This window comes from Entelurus aequoreus, linkage group LG04 (genome assembly GCF_033978785.1).
Source record: "Entelurus aequoreus isolate RoL-2023_Sb linkage group LG04, RoL_Eaeq_v1.1, whole genome shotgun sequence".
In the NCBI taxonomy this organism is placed as follows: Eukaryota; Metazoa; Chordata; class Actinopteri; order Syngnathiformes; family Syngnathidae; genus Entelurus; species Entelurus aequoreus.
This window is the reverse complement of record NC_084734.1, coordinates 13,194,764-13,214,763: the sequence shown is the minus strand read 5'-3', so window position 1 is coordinate 13,214,763 and position 20,000 is coordinate 13,194,764. Positions and strand designations below refer to the sequence as shown.

Genomic DNA, 20,000 nt, shown 5'->3' with positions numbered 1-20,000 from the left:
CGCAGACTGGGAGCGGCGGAGCAGAAAGCCCGGTCTCCCACGGTTCGGCGCTTCGTCCTCGGAGGTTTGAAAGAGGTTAGCCTGTCCGGAGCGGAGGTGTCGCGTGGAGGATTTGGGGGTGAGCAGTTCTTTGAGGTAGATGGGGGGCATTACCATGGAGGCACTGGTGAGTTCGTAGGGAGACTTTGTATTCAATCCTGAGTGGAACATGAAGCCAGTAAATAATATTTAAGTTAAAGTTAAAGTACCCATGAATGTCACACACACACTAGGTGTGGCGAAATTATTCTCTGCATTTGACCCATCACCCTTGATCACCCCCTGGGAGGTGAGGGGAGCAGTGAGCAGCAGCGGTGGCCGCGCCCGGGAATCATTTTTGTGATTTAACCCCCAATTCCAACCCTTGATGCTGAGTGCCAAGCAGGGAGGTAATGGCTCCCATTTTTATGGTCTTTTGGTATGGTTTTGAACTCACGACCTACCGATCGCAGGGCGGACACTTTAACCATAGTACAGTGATGGGCAGTAGCAAGCTACATGTAGCTAAGCTACGTAGTTTATTTACATTTTCCAGTAGCTTAGCTCCTTTTTTTTTAGCAAGTAGCTTTTCCTGTAGCTCAGCTACTTTTAGAGCCATGTAGCGAGGTAGCTTTCATCAAAGCTACAAGGAGAGAAAATGGACTGAATCCAGGCCAAAAATTAACAAAAATGGAGAAAATACAAGACCTGGATGAATGAGAACATCCATACGTACGGAGAACGTCCACAATGATTGCTGGTGAGTCACAATTAATCAATCAATCAATTTATTTATATAGCCCTGAATCACGAGTGTCTCAAAGGGCTGCACAAGTCACAACGACATCCTCAGATCCCCACATCAGGTCAAAAACAAACTTACAACAAGAAACCTTGGAGGGGACCGCAGATGACCCTACCGATCTCAGGGCGGACACTCTAACCAGGCTTGATAAATAAAATTGCTTCACGGTCGGTAAGCACAACCAGAATTAACCCGTACAAAAGGTGCACCGGGTTACAAGGCGCACTGTGGAATTCTGAGAAAAGAGTGCGTTAAAGTCTAAAAAAAAATTGGTAATTATCATTCTGTATATAATATGCCGTCCTTATCAATGTCACTTTCAATGTGGACCCTCACCAGACCAGGGGCTAAGGTTAATTGGCTAAGGTTAGGGCCAAACATTACGGACTAGCCAATCAGAGGCAAGATAAGGCGGGGTCATCGAAACCGGGGAAGTAAAAATCCTAACAGACACATGACGACCAGGGAGCCAGAGACAGAGGGACGCTTCAAGCTGACCGCTCAAAAAGAAAGAAACATACTTGAAAATGTCAGAGGAATTAGTGTGAAGCGACTGGGATGACAATCAGAATCCATGGTTCTCGCCCGGAAAAGGGTGGAGTGCCATCTCCGGGTTGGGGAGGAGACCCTGCCCCAAGTGGAGGAGTTCAAGTACCTCGGAGTCTTGTTCACGAGTGAGGGAAGAGTGGATGGTGAGATCGACATGCGGATCGGTGCGGCGTCTTCAGTAATGCGGACGCTGTATAGATCCGTTGTGGTGAAGAAGGAGCTGAGCCGGAAGACAAAGCTTTTAATTTACCGTTCGATCTACGTTCCTATCCTCACCTATGGTCATGAGCTTTGGGTTATGACCGAAAGGACAAGATCACGGGTACAAGCGGCCCAAATGAGTTTCCTCCGCCGGGTGGCGGGTCTCTCCCTTAGAGATAGAGTGAGAAGCTCTGTCATCCGGGGGGAACTCAAACTAAAGCCGCTGCTCCTCCACATGTAGAGGAGCCAGATGAGGTGGTTCGGACATCTGGTCAGGATGCCACCCGAACGCCTCCCTAGGGAGGTGTTTAGCGCACGTCCGACCGGTAGGACGCCACGGGGAAGACCCAGGACACGTTGGGAAGACTATGTCTCCCGGCTGGCCTGGGAACGCCTCGGGATCCCCTGGGAAGAGTTGGACGAAGTGGCTGGGGAGAGGGAAGTCTGGGCTTCCCTGCTTAGGCTGCTGCCCCTGCGACCCGACCTCGGATAAGCGGAAGAAGATGGATGGATGGATGGATGGATGGATGGATGGATGAATTCTCTCCCGCAGATTCGATTTTTCCTTTCCGGAAACAAAGAACATGTCTAATCCAGGGAGGCGCTGCAGCCTTCCACTTTAGCACAAGGAGTCTTCTAGACAACAAAATAGTGAATGCTACCAAGTTCTTTTTGGATTTGCTAAGAGAAGATGACAGAGGAGCTACACCAAACACAATTACCAAAGACAAAGTATTCAACATTTCAGTCCAATAACTGCACAGGGACGACAAAGTCAAAACACACGTATGAAGTTAGCTGGAGACAAGATCATCAATCAATCAATCAATGTTTACTTATATAGCCCTAAATCACGAGTGTCTCAAAGGGCTGCACAAGCCACAACGACATTAAAGGCCTACTGAAAGCCACTACTACCGACCACGCAGTCTGATAGTTTATATATCAATGATGAAATCTTAACATTGCAACACATGCCAATACGGCCGGGTTAACTTATAAAGTGCAATTTTAAATTTCCCGCTAAACTTCCGGTTCGAAACGCCTCTGAGGATGACGTATGCGCGTGACGTAGCCCGGGGAACACGGGTATGCCTTCCACATTGAAGCCAATACGAAATAGCTGTTTTCATCTCATTCTGGGTGTATTCTGGACATATGTGTTCGTGAATCTGTTGCAATTATGTTCATTGCATTATGGAGAAAGAAGCTGAGCAAGCAAAGAAGAAAGTTGTCTGTGCGAAGCGTCTATTTTGCGAGGGAAATCAGCAGCAACACGTACACAGCCGGCGCTTCTTTGTTTACATTCCCGAAAGATGCAGTCAAGATGGAAGAACTCGGATAACAGAGACTCTAACCAGGAGGAGTTTTGACTTCGATACACAGACGCCTGTAGAGAACTGGGACAACACAGACTCTTACCAGGATTGATTTGATTTGGATGACAAAGACGCAGACGTGCTACCGTGAGTATGCAGCTTTAGCTTCTAAACATTTTATCGCTTGACCGTACGTGCGCGTCACGTACGTAACTTTCTTTAAGTATATAAGCTTTATGAACCTTGGGTTAGGTGAACGGTCTTTTGGGCTGAGTGATTGTGTGTGTTGATCAGGTGTTTGAATTGTATTGGCGTGTTCTATGGAGCTAAGAGCTAGCAGAGGAGCTAGGAGCTAGCATAACAAACACGTAGGTGTTTTTATGCAGGATTAATTTGTGGCATATTAAATATAAGCCTGGTTGTGTTGTGGCTAATAGAGTATATATATGTCTTGTGTTTATTTACTGTTTTAGTCATTCCCAGCTGAATATCAGGTACCGTGAGTAGCAGCTGCGCTTCCAAACATTTGATCGCTTGCCAGTACGTGCGCGTCACGTACGTTACTTTGTTTAAATATATAAGCTTTATGAACCTTGGGTTAGGTGAACGGTCTTTTGGGCTGAGTGATTGTGTGTGTTGATCAGGTGTTTGAATTGTATTGGCGTGTTCTATGGAGCTAGGAGCTAGGAGCTAGCATTAGAGCTAGGAGCTAGCATAACAAACACTGAGGTGTTTTTATGCAGGATTAATTTGTGGCATATTAAATATAAGCCTGGTTGTGTTGTGGCTAATAGAGTATATATATGTCTTGTGTTTATTTACTGTTGTAGTCATTCCCAGCTGAATATCAGGTCACCCCCGGCTCTCACAGCATCTTCCCTATCTGAATAGCTTCAACTCCCCACTAGTCCTTCACTTGCACTTTACTCATCCACAAATCTTTCATCCTCGCTCAAATTAATGGGGAAATCGTCGCTTTCTCGGTCCGAATCTCTCTCACTTCATGCGGCCATCATTGTAAACAATAGGGAACTTTGCGTATATGTTCAACTGACTACGTCACGCTACTTCCGGTAGGGGCAAGCCTTTTTTTTTATCAGAGACCAAAAGTTGCGATCTTTATCGTCGTTGTTCTATACTAAATCCTTTCAGCAAAAATATGGCAATATCGCGAAATGATCAAGTATGACACAAAGAATAGATCTGCTATCCCCGTTTAAATAAAAAAAAATCATTTCAGTAGGCCTTTAATATCACATAATATTGATATTATGTCATACGTCTTAGCCGGCTGGACCTTGGTGTAATAAGTACCATGTATTAGTCTGTATTGAACAACTAGAAGACTTATGAACTCTACGTAAAATCTCTGACCAGCTGTCCTCAGATACAACCACTCCTCGGTATATGGAAGTAGAATTGTCTCACATCAACTTATATACATTATATCAATACAATATTAATACATATGCATATATTAATAAATATACAAATAAATAAATAATTTGTATAAATAAACACGTATTTGTAAATATATTTTTGAGATTTTAAAATATCCATCCATCCATCCATCTTCTTCCGCTTATCCAAGGTCGGGTTGCGGGGGCAGCAGCCTAAGCAGGGAAGCCCAGACTTCCCTTTCCCCAGCCACTTCGTCCAACTCTTCCCAGGGGATCCCGAGGCGTTCCCAGGCCAGCCGGGAGACATAGTCTTCCCAACGTGTCCTGGGTCTTCCCCGTGGCCTCCTACCGGTCGGACGTGCCCTAAACACCTCCCTAGGGAGGTGCTCGGGTGGCATCCTGACCAGATGCCCGAACCACCTCATCTGGATCCTCTCGATGTGGAGGAGCAGCGGCTTTAGTTTGAGTTCCTCCCGGATGACAGAGCTTCTCACCCTATCTCTAAGGGAGAGCCCCGCCACCCGGCGGAGGAAACTCATTTTGCTTGTACCCGTGATCTTGTCCTTTCGGTCATAACCCAAATCTCATGACCATAGGTGAGGATGGAAACGTAGATCGACTGGTAAATTGAGAGCTTTGCCTTCCGGCTCAGCTCCTTCTTCACCACAACGGATCGATACAGCGTCCGCATTACTGAAGACGCCGCACCGATCCGCCTGTCGATCTCACCATCCACTCTTCCCTCACTCGTGAACAAGACTCCGAGGTACTTGAACTCCTCCACTTGGGGCAGGGTCTCCTCCGCAACCCGGAGATGGCACTCCACCCTTTTCCGGGCAAGAACCATGGACTCGGACTTGGAGGTACTTCCCAGTCGCTTCACACTCGGCTGCGAACCGATCCAGTGAGAGCTGAAGATCCTGGCCAGAGGAAGCCATCAGGACCACATCATCTGCAAAAAGCAGAGACCTAATCCTGCAGCCACCGAACCAGATCCCCTCAAAGCCCAGTCTGCGCCTAGAAATTCTGTCCATAAAAGTTATGAACAGAATGGGTGACAAAGGGCAGCCTTGGCGGAGTCCAACCCTCACTGGAAACTGGTCCGACTTACTGCCGGCAATGCGGACCAAGCTCTGACACTGATCATACAGGGAGCGGACCGCCACAATCAGACAGTCCGCTACCCCGTACTCTCTGAGCACTCCCCACAGGACTTCCCGAGGGACACGGTCGAATGCTTTCTCCAAGTCCACAAAACACATGTAGACTGGTTGGGCAAACTCCCATGCACCCTCAAGGACCCTGCCAAGAGTATAGAGCTGGTCCACAGTTCCACGACCGGGACGAAAACCACACTGTTCCTCCTGAAAATATATACAAATAAAATGTATAAATATAAAAATGTGACATACAAATAAATCAAGCATTTGTATAAATAAACCTGTATTTGTAAATATATTTTTGAGATTTGAATATAAATATGCTTGATTTTGTATTTGTATTTGTATTGAATTTGCATATGCAGATCGCTTTTTTTTTTTTTTTTTTTTTTTTTTGGGGCAGCACGGTGGAATAAGGGTTAGTGCATGTGCCTCACAGTACGAAGGTCCTGAGTTCAATCCCGGGCTCGGGACCTTTCTGTGTGGAGTTTGCATGTTCTCTCCGTGACTGCGTGGGTTCCCTCCGGGTACTCCGGCTTCCTCCCACCTCCAAAGACATGCACCTGGGGATAGGCTCCTCCCACCTCCAAAGACATGCACCTGGGTATAGGCTCCTCCCACCTCCAAAGACATGCACCTGGGGATAGGCTCCTCCCACCTCCAAAGACATGCACCTGGGTATAGGCTCCTCCCACCTCCAAAGACATGCACCTGGGGATAGGTTGATTGGCAACACTAAATTGGCCCTGGTGTGTGAATGTTGTCTGTTTATCTGTGTTGGCCCTGTGATGAGGTGGCGACTTGTCCAGGATGTACCCCGCCTTCCCCCCTATTGCAGCTGAGATAGGCGGTAGAAAATGTATGGTTGGATGGATCGCTTTTTTGCTTTTGTGTCGACGTGACATTCCTACCACAAACCAGATGCACAAATAAATGTGACCGAGTTTTGTATGTGGAGTTACACACTCCCCTGAACAACCAGCAGAGGGCACTGCAGCCAGAGCGGTCTGGGTCACAGACATGGTCAGACACTGGCGAGCCAACCAGAGGCACACTAGGGAGGGTCATATAGATGGATTAAATGGATGGGTAAGTAATAACTAGTATTGACAACTGTTTCAGGTGTGTGATGCTAAAAAAATATCGATGTAATCACAGAAGTATCGACTAGATACGCTCCTGTACTTGGTATCATTACAGTGGATGTCAGGTGTAGATCCACCCATGGGGTTTTGTTTAAATTGTGATGCTGGTGAGGTATTGTATCCTCCTACGGTGTGTAGTGAAGCATGTTTAGCTATTCTTCTTGTAAGAAATTTATTTTATTTTTGTCGCCATTAGTGATTTAGAAGTAGCTAAAACACTGCAGACTGCGACTGGATGTTAGCTGCTAGCTAGCTAGCCATGTCTTAAAGCACCTCTTCCTGAGGGTGTTTCAGTGTTATAACTTCACCCTTATCTTTACTTTTTAGGCCAAAATGCGTCCATTCTCCCTTTTCTGTCTACACACTGTGTATGCTTGTAAGTACTCCGTGTGTGTGCGCTGCTGAACATGCTCCTCTGCTTGTAAAACCAGCAATGTCACGACGTGACGACGACGCGCTGTCATGCCCGTTAAAAAAATGAGGAGACGGGGGACGGTGGGGACCGGTACTTTTTAGGGGCGGTATAGTACCGAATATGATTCATTAATATCACGGTACTATACTAGTACCGGTATACCGTACATCCGTACTCCTAAGTCACTCTCCCAAAGGGACTTACTTGAATTCAGAGACTCAGGGCATAAATGAAAACATTTGATTGTAAATACGTCTAATTGATATTTTTACGGGTGTCAAAAAAGCATCTGGGACTGTGTAAGTCGGTATGTTTGGAAACCTGGGAAAAATATTACGAAAAAAACTGCGAATATGTACATATCTAAAAAAAAAAGTGTTGATTCGGGAGTGAAAATGTATCACAAAGTTGCTAGAAAGGCGCAAAAGTGTTGTATATAAATTTTTAATGTTGTTGATCCCCCGACTAAAATGGCACCATCGACAAGAGAGGGAGGGAAAGCATGATTAGCAGTGATGGGTGCAAGACTATAAAATAGTCTGTAAACCAAAATAGATAACTTTACCTTTTAAGGGGGAGCTGCACTTTTATTTTTTATTTTTTATTTTTTTGCCTATCGTTGACAATCATTATGAAAGACATGACGATGGATGGATTTCTTTTTAATGCATTTTAAATATTAAATAAATAATCGGCTTATTACTATTACTATTGCGCCCATAAAATCCATGAAATAACCATTCAAAAACTGCCAACAATACTCCATTTACATTTGGTGACTTGAATATCAAGCAAGTATTAGTGGTATTGTTATTATAGGCGCTAACGCAGACAAACTATTTATTACTTCCATTTGTCCCCATGTTTACATCGAGTGGTCTGCTGCTTCCTCGCTTCCCTGCTCCCTGTAAGTTCATTCTACGTCGTAAATCATGCCTCTCATATAAGCAGAATTGATCGAATGTATTTAATATTTAGAACGCTTAAAGTTCCCCTTGAAGTTTGAATGCATTTTTGGACAAGAGCAGTTAGTGTGTGTGTAAAAAGTGAATAAAGTAGACTTCTTGGAGACACACAATAAGGCACGGTTCATGAGCATTAGATGGTGTGTTCCCGTTTGGGCTTACTAAAAAAAGCCATTAAAACTGTCTGAAATCCACTTATCAAGGTTAGATTTGACTGTTGTGTGAGCACTTGACACTTGTGTAAAATTGTATATAATAATGTACAAATAATAACACACCCCCATACCATCACAGATGCTGGCTTTCACACTTTGCGCCTTGAACAATCCGCATGGTTCTTTTCCTCTTTGGTCCGGACGTCCACAGTTTCCAAAGACAATTTGAAATGTGGACTCGTCAGACCACAGAACACTTTTCCACTTTGCATCAGTCCATCTTAGATGAGCTGAGCCGGTGCCATTTGTGGGTGTTGTTGATAAATGGCTTTGGCGTTGCATAGTAGACTTTTAACTCGCACTTACAGATGTAGCGACCAACTGTAGTTACCGACAGTGGTTTTCTGAAGTGTTCCTGAGCCCATGTGGTGATATCCTTTACACACTGATGTCGCTTTTTGATGCAGTACCGCCTGAGGGACTGAAGGTCACGGGCATTCAGCCTTGCCGCTTATGTGCAGTGATTTCTCCAGATTCTCTGAACCTTTTGATGACCTTACGGAGCGTAGATGGTGAAATCCCTAAATTCCTTGCAATAGGTGGTTGAAAAATGTTGTTCTTAAACAATTTGCTCAGGCATTTGTTGACAAAGTGGTGACCCTCGCCCCGTCCTTGTTTGTGAATGACTGAGCATTTCATGGAAGCTGCTTTTATACCCAATCATGGCACCCACCTGTTCCCAAATAGCCTCTTCAACCTGTGGGATGTTCCAAATAAGTCTTTGATGAGCATTCCTCAACGTTCTCAGTCTTTTTTGCCACTTGTGCCAGCTTTTTGGAAACATGTTGCAGGCATCACATTCCAAATGAGCTACAAACCCCGTTTCCATATGAGTTGGGAAATTGTGTTAGATGTAAATATAAACGGAATACAATGATTTGCAAATCATTTTCAACCCATATTCAGTTGAATATGCTACAAAGACAACATATTTGATGTTCCTACTGATAAACTTTTTTTTTTTTGCAAATAATCATTAACTTTAGAATTTGATGCCAGCAACACGTGACAAAGAAGTTGGGAAAAGTGGCAATAAATACTGATAAAGTTGAGGAATGCTCATCAAACACTTATTTGGAACATCCCACAGGTGAACAGGCAAGTTGGGAACAGGTGGGTGCCATGATTGGGTATAAAAGTAGATTCCATGAAATGCTCAGTCATTCACAAACAAGGATGGGGCGAGGGTCACCACTTTGTCAACAAATGCGTGAGCAAATTGTTGAACAGTTTAAGAAAAACCTTTCTCAACCAGCTATTGCAAGGAATTTAGGGATTTCACCATCTACGCTCCGTAATATCATCAAAGGGTTCAGAGAATCTGGAGAAATCACTGCACGTAAGCAGCTAAGCCCGTGACCTTCCATCCCTCACGCTGTACTGCATCAACAAGCGAAATCAGTGTGTAAAGGATATCACCACACGGGCTCAGGAACACTTCAGAAACCCACTGTCAGTAACTACAGTTGGTCGCTACATCTGTAAGTGCAAGTTAAAACTCTCCTATGCAAGACAAAAACCGTTTATCAACAACACCCAGAATTGCCGTCAGCTTCGCTGGGCCTGAGCTCATCTAAGATGGACTGATACAAAGTGGAAAAGTGTTCTGTGGTCTGACGAGTCCACATTTCAAATTGTTTTTGGAAACTGTGGACGTCGTGTCTTCCGGACCAAAGAGGGAAAGAACCATCCGGATTGTTATAGGCGCAAAGTGTAAAAGCCAGCATCTGTGATGGTATGGGGGTGTATTAGTGCCCGAGACATGGGTAACTTACACATCTGTGAAGGCACCAGTAATGCTGAAAGGTACATACAGGTTTTGGAGCAACATATGTTGCCATCCAAGCAACGTTACCATGGACGCCCCTGCTTATTTCAGTAAGACGATGCCAAGCCACGTGTTACATCAACGTGGCTTCATAGTAAAAGAGTGCGGGTACTAGACTGGCCTGCCTGTAGTCCAGACCTGTCTCCCTTTGAAAATGTGTGGCGCATTATGAAGCCTAAAATAGCACAAGGGAGACCCCGGACTGTTGAACAACTTAAGCTGTACATCAAGCAAGAATGGGAAAGAATTCCACCTGAGAAGCTTCAAAAATGTGTCTCCTCAGTTCCCAAACGTTTACTGAGTGTTGTTAAAAGGAAAGGCCATGTAACACAGTGGTGAACATGCCCTTTCCCAACTACTTTGGCACGTGTTGCAGCCATGAAATTCTAAGTTAATTATTATTTGCAAAAAAAAAGTTTATGAGTTTGAACATCAAATATCTTGTCTTTGTAGTGCATTCAATTGAATATGGCTTGAAAAGGATTTGCAAATCATTGTATTTGTTTATATTTACATCTAACACAATTTCCTAACTCATATGGTTTGTAATATTTGCAAAAAATAACGTTTCTCAGCGTGAACATGAAATATCTTGTCTTTGCAGTCTATTCAATTGAATATAAGTTGAAAAGGATTTGCAAATCATTGTATTCTCTTTTTATTTACCTTTTACCGACTTCACTGCTTTTGTACGACATGTTTATTATTGTGCTTGTGGACGGCAAGGAAAAATGCAAATGACATTTTGAACAGTTCTTTTATTGTCTCTGTAAACAGCACGGATAAAAAGATGCAAAGTAAGGCACTGCCCACCCATTAATGTCACCCTCCAGAGAATGTTATCAAAAAATATATTACACTCTCAAAAATAAATATCGACTCTCTATCAACTCCTACGGCCCAGCCTTAGTGGTCAATACATCGTTAAGGCAATATTAGAATTTGTCAAATTGGTAATAATAATAATAATAATAATAATTCCCTCGTATAACATGTCATGTAACATTGTGTCGTTAATTGCAAATGGTACATTTATTTTGTAAATATTCCCAGCCCTTACAAAGGAGAGGTATAAAACATTTATAGCAGGGGTCACCAACCTTTTTGAAAGCAAGAGCTACTTCTTGGGTACTGATTAATGCAAAGGGCTACCAGTTTGATACACACTTCAATAAATTGCCAGAAATAGCCAATTTGCTCAATTTACCTTTAACTCTATGTTATTATTAATAATTAATGATATTTACACTTAATTGAGCGGTTTAAAAGAGGAGAAAACAAGAAAAAAATTACAATTACATTTTGAAACATAGTTTATTTTCAATTTCGACTCTTTAAAATTCAAAATTCAACCGAAAAAAAGAAGAGAAAAAGTAGCTAATTCGAATCTTTTTGAAAAAATTAAAAAAATAATTTATGGAACATCATTAGTAATTTTTCCTGATGAAGATTAATTTTAGAATTTGGATGACATGTTTTAAATAGGTTAAAATCCAATCTACACTTTGTTAGAATATATAACAAATTGGACCAAGCTATATTTCTAACAAAGACAAATCATTATTTCTTCTAGATTTTCCAGAACAAAAATTTTAAAGGAAATTCAAAAGACTTTGAAATAAGATTTAAATTTGATTCTACAGATTTTCTAGATTTGCCAGAATAATTTTTTTGAATTTTAATCATAATAAGTTTGAAGAAATATTTCACAAATATTCTTCGCCGAAAAAACAGAAGCTAAAATGAAGAATTAAATTAAAATGTATTTATTATTCTTTACAATAAAAAAAATACATTTACTTGAACATTGATTTAAATTGTCAGGAAAGAAGAGGAAGGAATTTAAAAGGTAAAAAGGTATATGTGTTTAAAAATCCTAAAATCATTTTAAGGTTGTATTTTTTCGCTAAAATTGTCTTTCTGAAAGTTATATGAAGGAAAGTAAAAAAAAAAATTATGAATTTATTTAAACAAGTGAAGACCAAGTCTTTAAAATATTTTCTTGGACTTTCAAATTCTATTTGAGTTTTGTCTCTCTTAGAATTAAAAATGTCGGGCAAAGCGAGACCAGCTTGCTAGTAAATAAATACAATTTAAAAAATAGACGCAGCTCACTGGTAAGTGCTGCTATTTGAGCTATTTTTAGAACAGGCCGGCGGGCTACTCATCTGGTCCTTACGGGCTACCTGGTGCCCGCGGGCACCACGTTGGTGACCCCTGATCTATGGTATAAAATCTCTATCAAGTTGTGTCACGATGATGCTTTTTTCCAACAAAAAACATGAAAAAGATTAAATGCAATGGTGGTTACAATCGTTTCCATGGCGACGTACTCGCCGGCTGCTCGGTCACAGCGTGAGGATGGTTGGCGAGTGCAGGGAGTGATCTGATTGGTCGCCGCTGCTGCTGCTGCGGCGGTGCGCCACGCCGCAAGGCTCCGGGGCTTGGGACGCGGGGAAGTTGCACTGGAGCGCGGCGGCGGCGGCGCCGGCGGACGTGACGGGGACGGCTGGTGGGTAGGTGAAGATCATGCTGGCCGTGAAGGGGGTGAGGGAGGGCGTGGAGGCCAGGACGGGCGTGTGCAGGGACTCGGACTCCTGGCTGTAGGCGGGGGCCAAAAACGACGACGTCGCAGGCTTGGTCAGGATGGTGATCTTTGGTTTGGGCTTCTCCGACTTCACTGCTTGTTTTGGCGACGGCCCCGGTCTGCCGCTGTAGTCCTGGGGCTCCATTTTGATGCCCAAGGACGAGAGCGACGAGCCGGGTTCCGTATCCGAGCCGGAGTCCTCGATCTTGCAGATGGGTCGGTGGGCCTCGAGGACCAGCTCCAGCTTTTCTTTCTGCTTTTCTAAGTCGGCGATCTCCTTTTGCAACTGGGACTTTTCCTCCTCCAGCTCGTCGGTCTCCTAAAAGCCGGGACAAAAACAAGGAACAGAATGAAGGCCTGACTGGGACCAATACAGTGGAACTTCTGCATTTAGAACCAACTTTTTCTGGAAAAATGCACCGCTAAAGGCGCACAAAAACGTAGATGTTAGAATAATTGTTTCTAAGTTATCAGAAAAACTTTGTGTTGCATTGAGTGCCTGGTGAGGAGCAAAAGCTGTCTTTGGAGCCTACCAAGAGTAAGGCTTGTAAAAAACTCCACTGTGTAGGGGGGGAAGCAACATGAAGGTGTTCTGTTTCTTTCATGTATTGTAATCAAACAGAAAGATATTGTCTGACCCAAGAACTACACAAGCGAAGAGGAAGCAGGGCCAGACTCCCCTCCTGGCGACCTCTTTTTGAACTGTTTTACGAAACTCTCTTTGAACTGTTTTACACTTATTTTTTAACTCTTTTACGAACCTCTTTTTGAACTGTTTTACGAACCTCTTTTTGAACTGTTTTGCAAACTTATTTTTGAACTGTTTTACACTTATTTTTTAACTCTTTTACTAACCTCTTCTTTGAACTGTTTTACAAACCTCTTTTTGAACTGTTTTACAAACTTATTTTTGAACTGTTTTACACTTATTTTTTAACTCTTTTACTAACCTCTTCTTTGAACTGTTTTACAAACCTCTTTTTGAACTGTTTTACAAACTTATTTTTGAACTGTTTTACACTTATTTTTTAACTCTTTTACTAACCTCTTCTTTGAACTGTTTTACGAACCTCTTTTTGAACTGTTTTACGAACCTCTTTTTGAACTGTTTTACGAACCTCTTTTTTGAACTGTTTTACGAACTTATTTTTGAACTGCTTTACAAACCTCTTTTTGAACTGTTTTACGAACCTCTCTTTGAACTGTTTTACAAACCTCTCTTTGAACTGTTTTACGAACCTCTTTTTGAACTGTTTTACGAACCTCTTTTTGAACTGTTTTACGAACCTCTTTTTGGACTGTTTTACAAACCTCTTTTTGGACTGTTTTACGAACCTCTTTTTTAACTGTTTTACGAACCTCTTTTTGAACTGTTTTACAAACTTATTTTTGAACTGTTTTACACTTATTTTTTAACTCTTTTACTAACCTCTTATTTGAACTGTTTTACGAACCTCTTTTTGAACTGTTTGCGAACCTCTTTTTGAACTGTTTTACGAACCTCTTTTTTGAACTGTTTTACGAACTTATTTTTGAACTGTTTTACGAACTTATTTTTGAACTCTTTTACGAACCTCTTCTTTGAACTGCTTTACGAACCTCTTTTTGAACTGCTTTACAAACCTCTTTTTGAACTGTTTTACGAACCTCTCTTTGAACTGTTTTACAAACCTCTCTTTGAACTGTTTTACGAACCTCTTTTTGAACTGTTTTACGAACCTCTCTTTGAACTGTTTTACGAACCTCTTTTTGGACTGTTTTACAAACCTCTTTTTGGACTGTTTTACGAACCTCTTTTTTAACTGTTTTACGAACCTCTTTTTGAACTGTTTTACAAACTTATTTTTGAACTCTTTTACGAACCTCTTCTTTGAACTGTTTTACGAACCTCTTTTTGAACTCTTTTACAAACCTCTTTTTGAACTGTTTTACGAACCTCTTTTTGAACTGTTTTACAAACTTATTTTTGAACTCTTTTACGAACCTCTTCTTTGAACTGTTTTACGAACCTCTTTTTGAACTGCTTTACAAACCTCTTTTTGAACTGTTTTACGAACCTCTCTTCGAACTGTTTTACGAACCTCTCTTTGAACTGTTTTACGAGCCTCTTTTTAAACTGTTTTACGAACCTCTTTTTGGACTCTTTTACGAACCTCTTCTTTGAACTGTTTTACGAACCTCTTTTTGAACTGTTTTACGAACCTCTTTTTGAACTGTTTTACAAACCACTCTTTGAACTGTTTTACGAACCACTTTTTGAACTGTTTTACAAACTTATTTTTGAACTCTTTTACGAATCCCTTCTTTGAACTGTTTTACGAACCTCTTTTTGAACTGTTTTACGAACCTCTCTTTGAACTGTTTTACGAACCTCTCTTTGAACTGTTTTACGAACCTCTCTTTCAACTGTTTTACGAGCCTCTCTTTGAACTGTTTTACAAACCTCTCTTTGAACTGTTTTACGAACCTCTCTTTGAACTGTTTTAAGAACCTCTCTTTGAACTGTTTTACGAACCTCTTTTTGAACTGTTTTACGAACCTCTCTTTGAACTGTTTTACAAACTTCTTTTTTAACTCTTTTACGAACCTCTTATTTGAACTGTTTTACGAACCTCTCTTTGAACTGTTTTACGAACCTCTTTTTGAACTGTATTACGAACCTTTTCTTTGAACTCTTTGACGAACCTCTATTTGAACTGTTCTAATAACCTCTCTTTGAGCTGTTTTACGAACCTCTTTTTGAACTGTTTTACAAACCTCTTTTTCAACTGTTTAACGAACTTCTCTTTGAACTCTTTTACGAACCTCTCTTTGAACTCTTTTACGAACCTCTTCTTTGAACTGTTTTACGACCTTTTCTGTAAAACTGTTTACGACATCGTCCCTTACAAGCAGCTGTTGTCGTGTGGTCAGAGAAAGTCCAAATAAAGGGGAAGGCGTACAATCTTTTGGCAGAGCGTGTCCAGACGTCTCTCCTCAATTGAGCCAAATGTAATTCTGTCTCTGTTTAATTCCTTGCTTCTTGTCTTGTTTAATAGATGTCATCAGTGTTTGAACCTGACAGTAGAGATCAGCATATTTTGAGACTACAGCTCAGTTAATGATCAACTCCACATGTGTCTTTTGCTTTTTCCTGCGTGATGCGAGGGTCACCACTTTGTCAACAAATGCCTGAGCAAATTGTTTAAGAACAACATTTCTCAACCAGCTATTGCAAGGAATTTAGGGATTTCACCATCTACGCTCCGTAATATCATCAAAAGGTTCAGAGAATCTGGAGAAATCACTGCACGTAAGCGGCAAGGCTGAAAACCAACATTAAATGCCCGTGACGTTCGATCCCTCAGGCGGTACTGCATTAAAAAGCGACATAAGTGTGTAAAGGATATCACCACATGGGCTCAGGAACACTTCAGAAAACCACTATCAGTAACTACGGTTGGTCGCTACATCTGTCAATCAATCAATCAATCAATGTTTACTTATATAGCCCTGAATTACGAGTGTCTCAAAGGGCTGCACAAGCCACAACGACATCCTCGGCTCAGATCCCACATCAGGGCAAGAAAAAACTCAACCCAATGGGATGACAATGAGAAACCTTGGAGGGGACCGCAGATGATAGTATCTGCATCCGTAAGTGCAAGTTAAAACTCTACTATGCAACGCCAAAGCCATTTATCAACAACACCCAGAAACGCCGCCGGATGGACTGATGCAAAGTGGAAAAGTGTTCTGTGGTTCTGACCAGTCCACATTTCAAATTGTTTTTGGAAACTGTGGACGTCGTGTCCTCCGGACCAAAGAGAAAAAGAACCATCCGGACTGTTCTATGCGCAAAGTGGAAATGCCAGCATCTGTGATGGTAAGGGGGTGTATAAGTGGCCAAGGCATGGGTAACTTACACATCTGTGAAGGCACCATTAATGCTGAAAGGTACATAAAGGTTTTGGAGCAACATATGTTGCCATCCAAGCAACGTTATCATGGACGCCCCTGCTTATTTCAAAAAGACAATACCAAGCCACGTGTTACAACAGCGTGGCTTCAAAGTAAAAGAGTACGGGTACTAGACTGGCCTGCCTGTAGTCCAGACCTGTCTGCCATTGAAAATGTGTGGTGCAATATGAATGCTAAAATATGAGAAGGGAGACTGTTGAACAACTTAAGCTGTACATCAAGCAAGAATGGGAAAGAATGCCACTTCAAAAATGTGTCTCCTCAGTTCCCAAACCTTTACTGAGTGTTGTTAAAAGGAAAGGCCACTATGTTTCCATGCACTAAATTAGTCAGATTTCTCAAATAGGTTTTTTTGTATTTTCACCCCTATGTGGGAAGTCCAATTGTCTATGCACACTCTCTACTGCACAGGTGTCAAACTCAAGGCCCGGGGGCCAGATGTGGCCCGCCACTTCATTTTATTTGGCCCTGGACAGCCTGGAAATAATATGTATCAATAAAGTGCTGTAACTTGTCATACTAAATGTATTCTTTCTTTCTATTTTGGAAGAAAAAATATATGCACTCCATGTAACCGCATATTATTTTAAGTTAAATATTGTCTAGTTATGCAAAAATATGTTATCAAACATTCAAACCATTTTTTGAATAGAAATAAATACTAGAAATAATGATTTCAAAGCAAGTTATCCATCAAATTGTGCAATGTAAAAGTAGCAATAGATTTCATGGTCAAATTGTGAAATTTACTGTGATTTTTACAGTATTTTCCTCTAAATGAAAAAAACTGCACTTTTTTTAACTGTAATAAACTGTGGTGCCGTTTTGGCATTTACAGTAATACACCAAAACATATGTTACTAAACTCTAAACAGTTGTTTATTTGCAGTAAAAAAATTAAAAAACTGGCAGCTCGGGTGCCAAAATGTAATAGATTTCATAATCAAATTGTGAAATTTACTGTGTTTGTTTTTTTTACAGCATTTTCTCTAAATGAAAAAAACAGTACTTTTTCATAATCGAATTGTGAAATTTACTGTGTTTTTTTTTTTTTTTTACAGCATTTTCTCTAATTAAAAAAAAGTACTTTTTTTACTGTAATAAACTGTGGTGCCGTTTTGGCATTTACAGTAATACACCAAAACATATGTTACTAAACTCTAAACAGTTGTTTATTTGCAGTAAAAAATAAAAATAAAAATCTGGCAGCTTGGGTGCCAAAATTTAATAGATTTCATAATCAAATTGTGAAATTTACTGTGTTTTTTTACAGCATTTTCTCTAAATGAAAAAAAAAGTACTTTTTTTACTGTAATAAACTGTGGTGCCGTTTTGGCATTTACAGTAATACACCAACAAATCTGTTACTAAACTCTAAACAGTTGTTTATTTGCAGTAAAAAAATTGAAAAAAATAAAAAACTGGCAGCTCGGGTGCCAAAATTTAATAGATTTCATAATCAAATTGTGAAATTTACTGTGTTTTTTACAGCATTTTCTCTAAATTAAAAAAACAGTACTTTTTTTTTACTGTAATAAACTGTGGTGCCGTTTTGGCATTTACAGTAATACACCAACAAATCTGTTACTAAACTCTAAACAGTTGTTTATTTGCAGTAAAAAAATAAAAATAAATAAAAAACAGGCAGCTCGGGTGCCAAAATGTAATAGATTTCATAATCAAATTGTGAAATTTACTGTGTTTTTTTTACAGCATTTTCTCTAAATAAATAAAAAAGTACTTTTTTTTACTGTAATAAACTGTGGTGCCGTTTTGGCATTTACAGTAATACACCGAAAAATATGTTACTAAACTCTAAACAGTTGTTTATTTGCAGTAAAAAAAAAAAATTTAAAAAAAATCTGGCAGCTCGGGTGCCAAAATTTAATAGATTTCATAATCAAATTGTGAAATTTACTGTGTTTTTTTACAGCATTTTCTCTAATTAAAAAAAAAGTACTTTTTTTACTGTAATAAACTGTGGTGCCGTTTTGGCATTTACAGTAATACACCAAAAAATCTGTTACTAAACTCTAAACAGTTGTTTATTTGCAGTAAAAAATAAAATAAAAAATCTGGCAGCTCGGGTGCCAAAATTTAATAGATTTCATAATCAAATTGTGAAATTTACTGTGTTTTTTTACAGCATTTTCTCTAAATGAAAAAAAAAGTACTTTTTTTACTGTAATAAACTGTGGTGCCGTTTTGGCATTTACAGTAATACACCAACAAATCTGTTACTAAACTCTAAACAGTTGTTTATTTGCAGTAAAAAAATTGAAAAAAATAAAAAACTGGCAGCTCGGGTGCCAAAATTTAATAGATTTCATAATCAAATTGTGAAATTTACTGTGTTTTTTTACAGCATTTTCTCTAAATTAAAAAAACAGTACTTTTTTTTTACTGTAATAAACTGTGGTGCCGTTTTGGCATTTACAGTAATACACCGAAAAATATGTTACTAAACTCTAAACAGTTGTTTATTTGCAGTAAAAAAATAATAATAATAAAAATCTGGCAGCTCGGGTGCCAAAATTTTATAGATTTCATAATCAAATTGTGAAATTCACTGTGTTTTTTTACAGCACTTTCTCTAAATAAAAAAAACAGTTCTTTTTTTTACTGTAATAAACTGTGGTGCCGTTTTGGCATTTACAGTAATACACCAACAAATCTGTTACTAAACTCTAAACAGTTGTTTATTTGCAGTAAAAAAAAACAACAACAAAAAAAACAGGCAGCTCGGGTGCCAAAATTTAATAGATTTCATAATCAAATTGTGAAATTTACTGTGTTTTTTTTACAGCATTTTGTCTAAATGAAAAAAACAGTACTTTTTTTTTTACTGTAATAAACTGTGGTGCCGTTTTGGCATTTACAGTAATACACCAAAAAATATTTTACTAAACTCTAAACAGTTGTTTATTTGCAGTAAAAAAAAAAAATAATAATAAAAAAAAACTGGCAGCTCGGGTGCCAAAATGTAATAGATTTCATAATCAAATTGTGAAATTTACTGTGTTTTTTTTTACAGCATTTTCTCTAAATGAAAAAAACAGTACTTTTTTTACTGTAATAAACTGTGGTGCCGTTTTGGCATTTACAGTAATACACCAACAAATCTGTTACTAAACTCTAAACAGTTGTTTATTTGCAGTAAAAAAAATTAAAAAAAATAAAAAAAAAATGTCAGCTCGGGTGCCAAAATTTAATAGATTTCATAATCAAATTGTGAAATTTACTGTGTTTTTTTTACAGCATTTTGTCTAAATGAAAAAAACAGTACTTTTTTTTTACTGTAATAAACTGTGGTGCCGTTTTGGCATTTACAGTAATACACCAAAAAATATTTTACTAAACTCTAAACAGTTGTTTATTTGCAGTAAAAAAAAAAAAAAAAATTAAAAAAAACTGGCAGCTCGGGTGCCAAAAT

At 39.8% G+C, this 20,000-nt stretch overlaps 1 protein-coding gene across 2 annotated transcripts in view; it reads right to left on the bottom strand.

Annotated features, from left to right (window-relative positions):
• Positions 1 to 10,773: 10,773 nt before the first annotated feature.
• The window catches only part of fosl1a (FOS like 1, AP-1 transcription factor subunit a), a 20,283-nt gene continuing 11,056 nt past the window's right edge, over positions 10,774 to 20,000 (bottom strand). For both annotated transcript variants that reach the window (XM_062044266.1, XM_062044268.1), the window contains one exon: positions 10,774 to 12,926. In XM_062044266.1, coding sequence (XP_061900250.1) covers positions 12,369 to 12,926 — 558 coding nt within the window. In that variant the 3' untranslated portion in view covers positions 10,774 to 12,368. The remainder of the gene's footprint in view (positions 12,927 to 20,000) is intronic.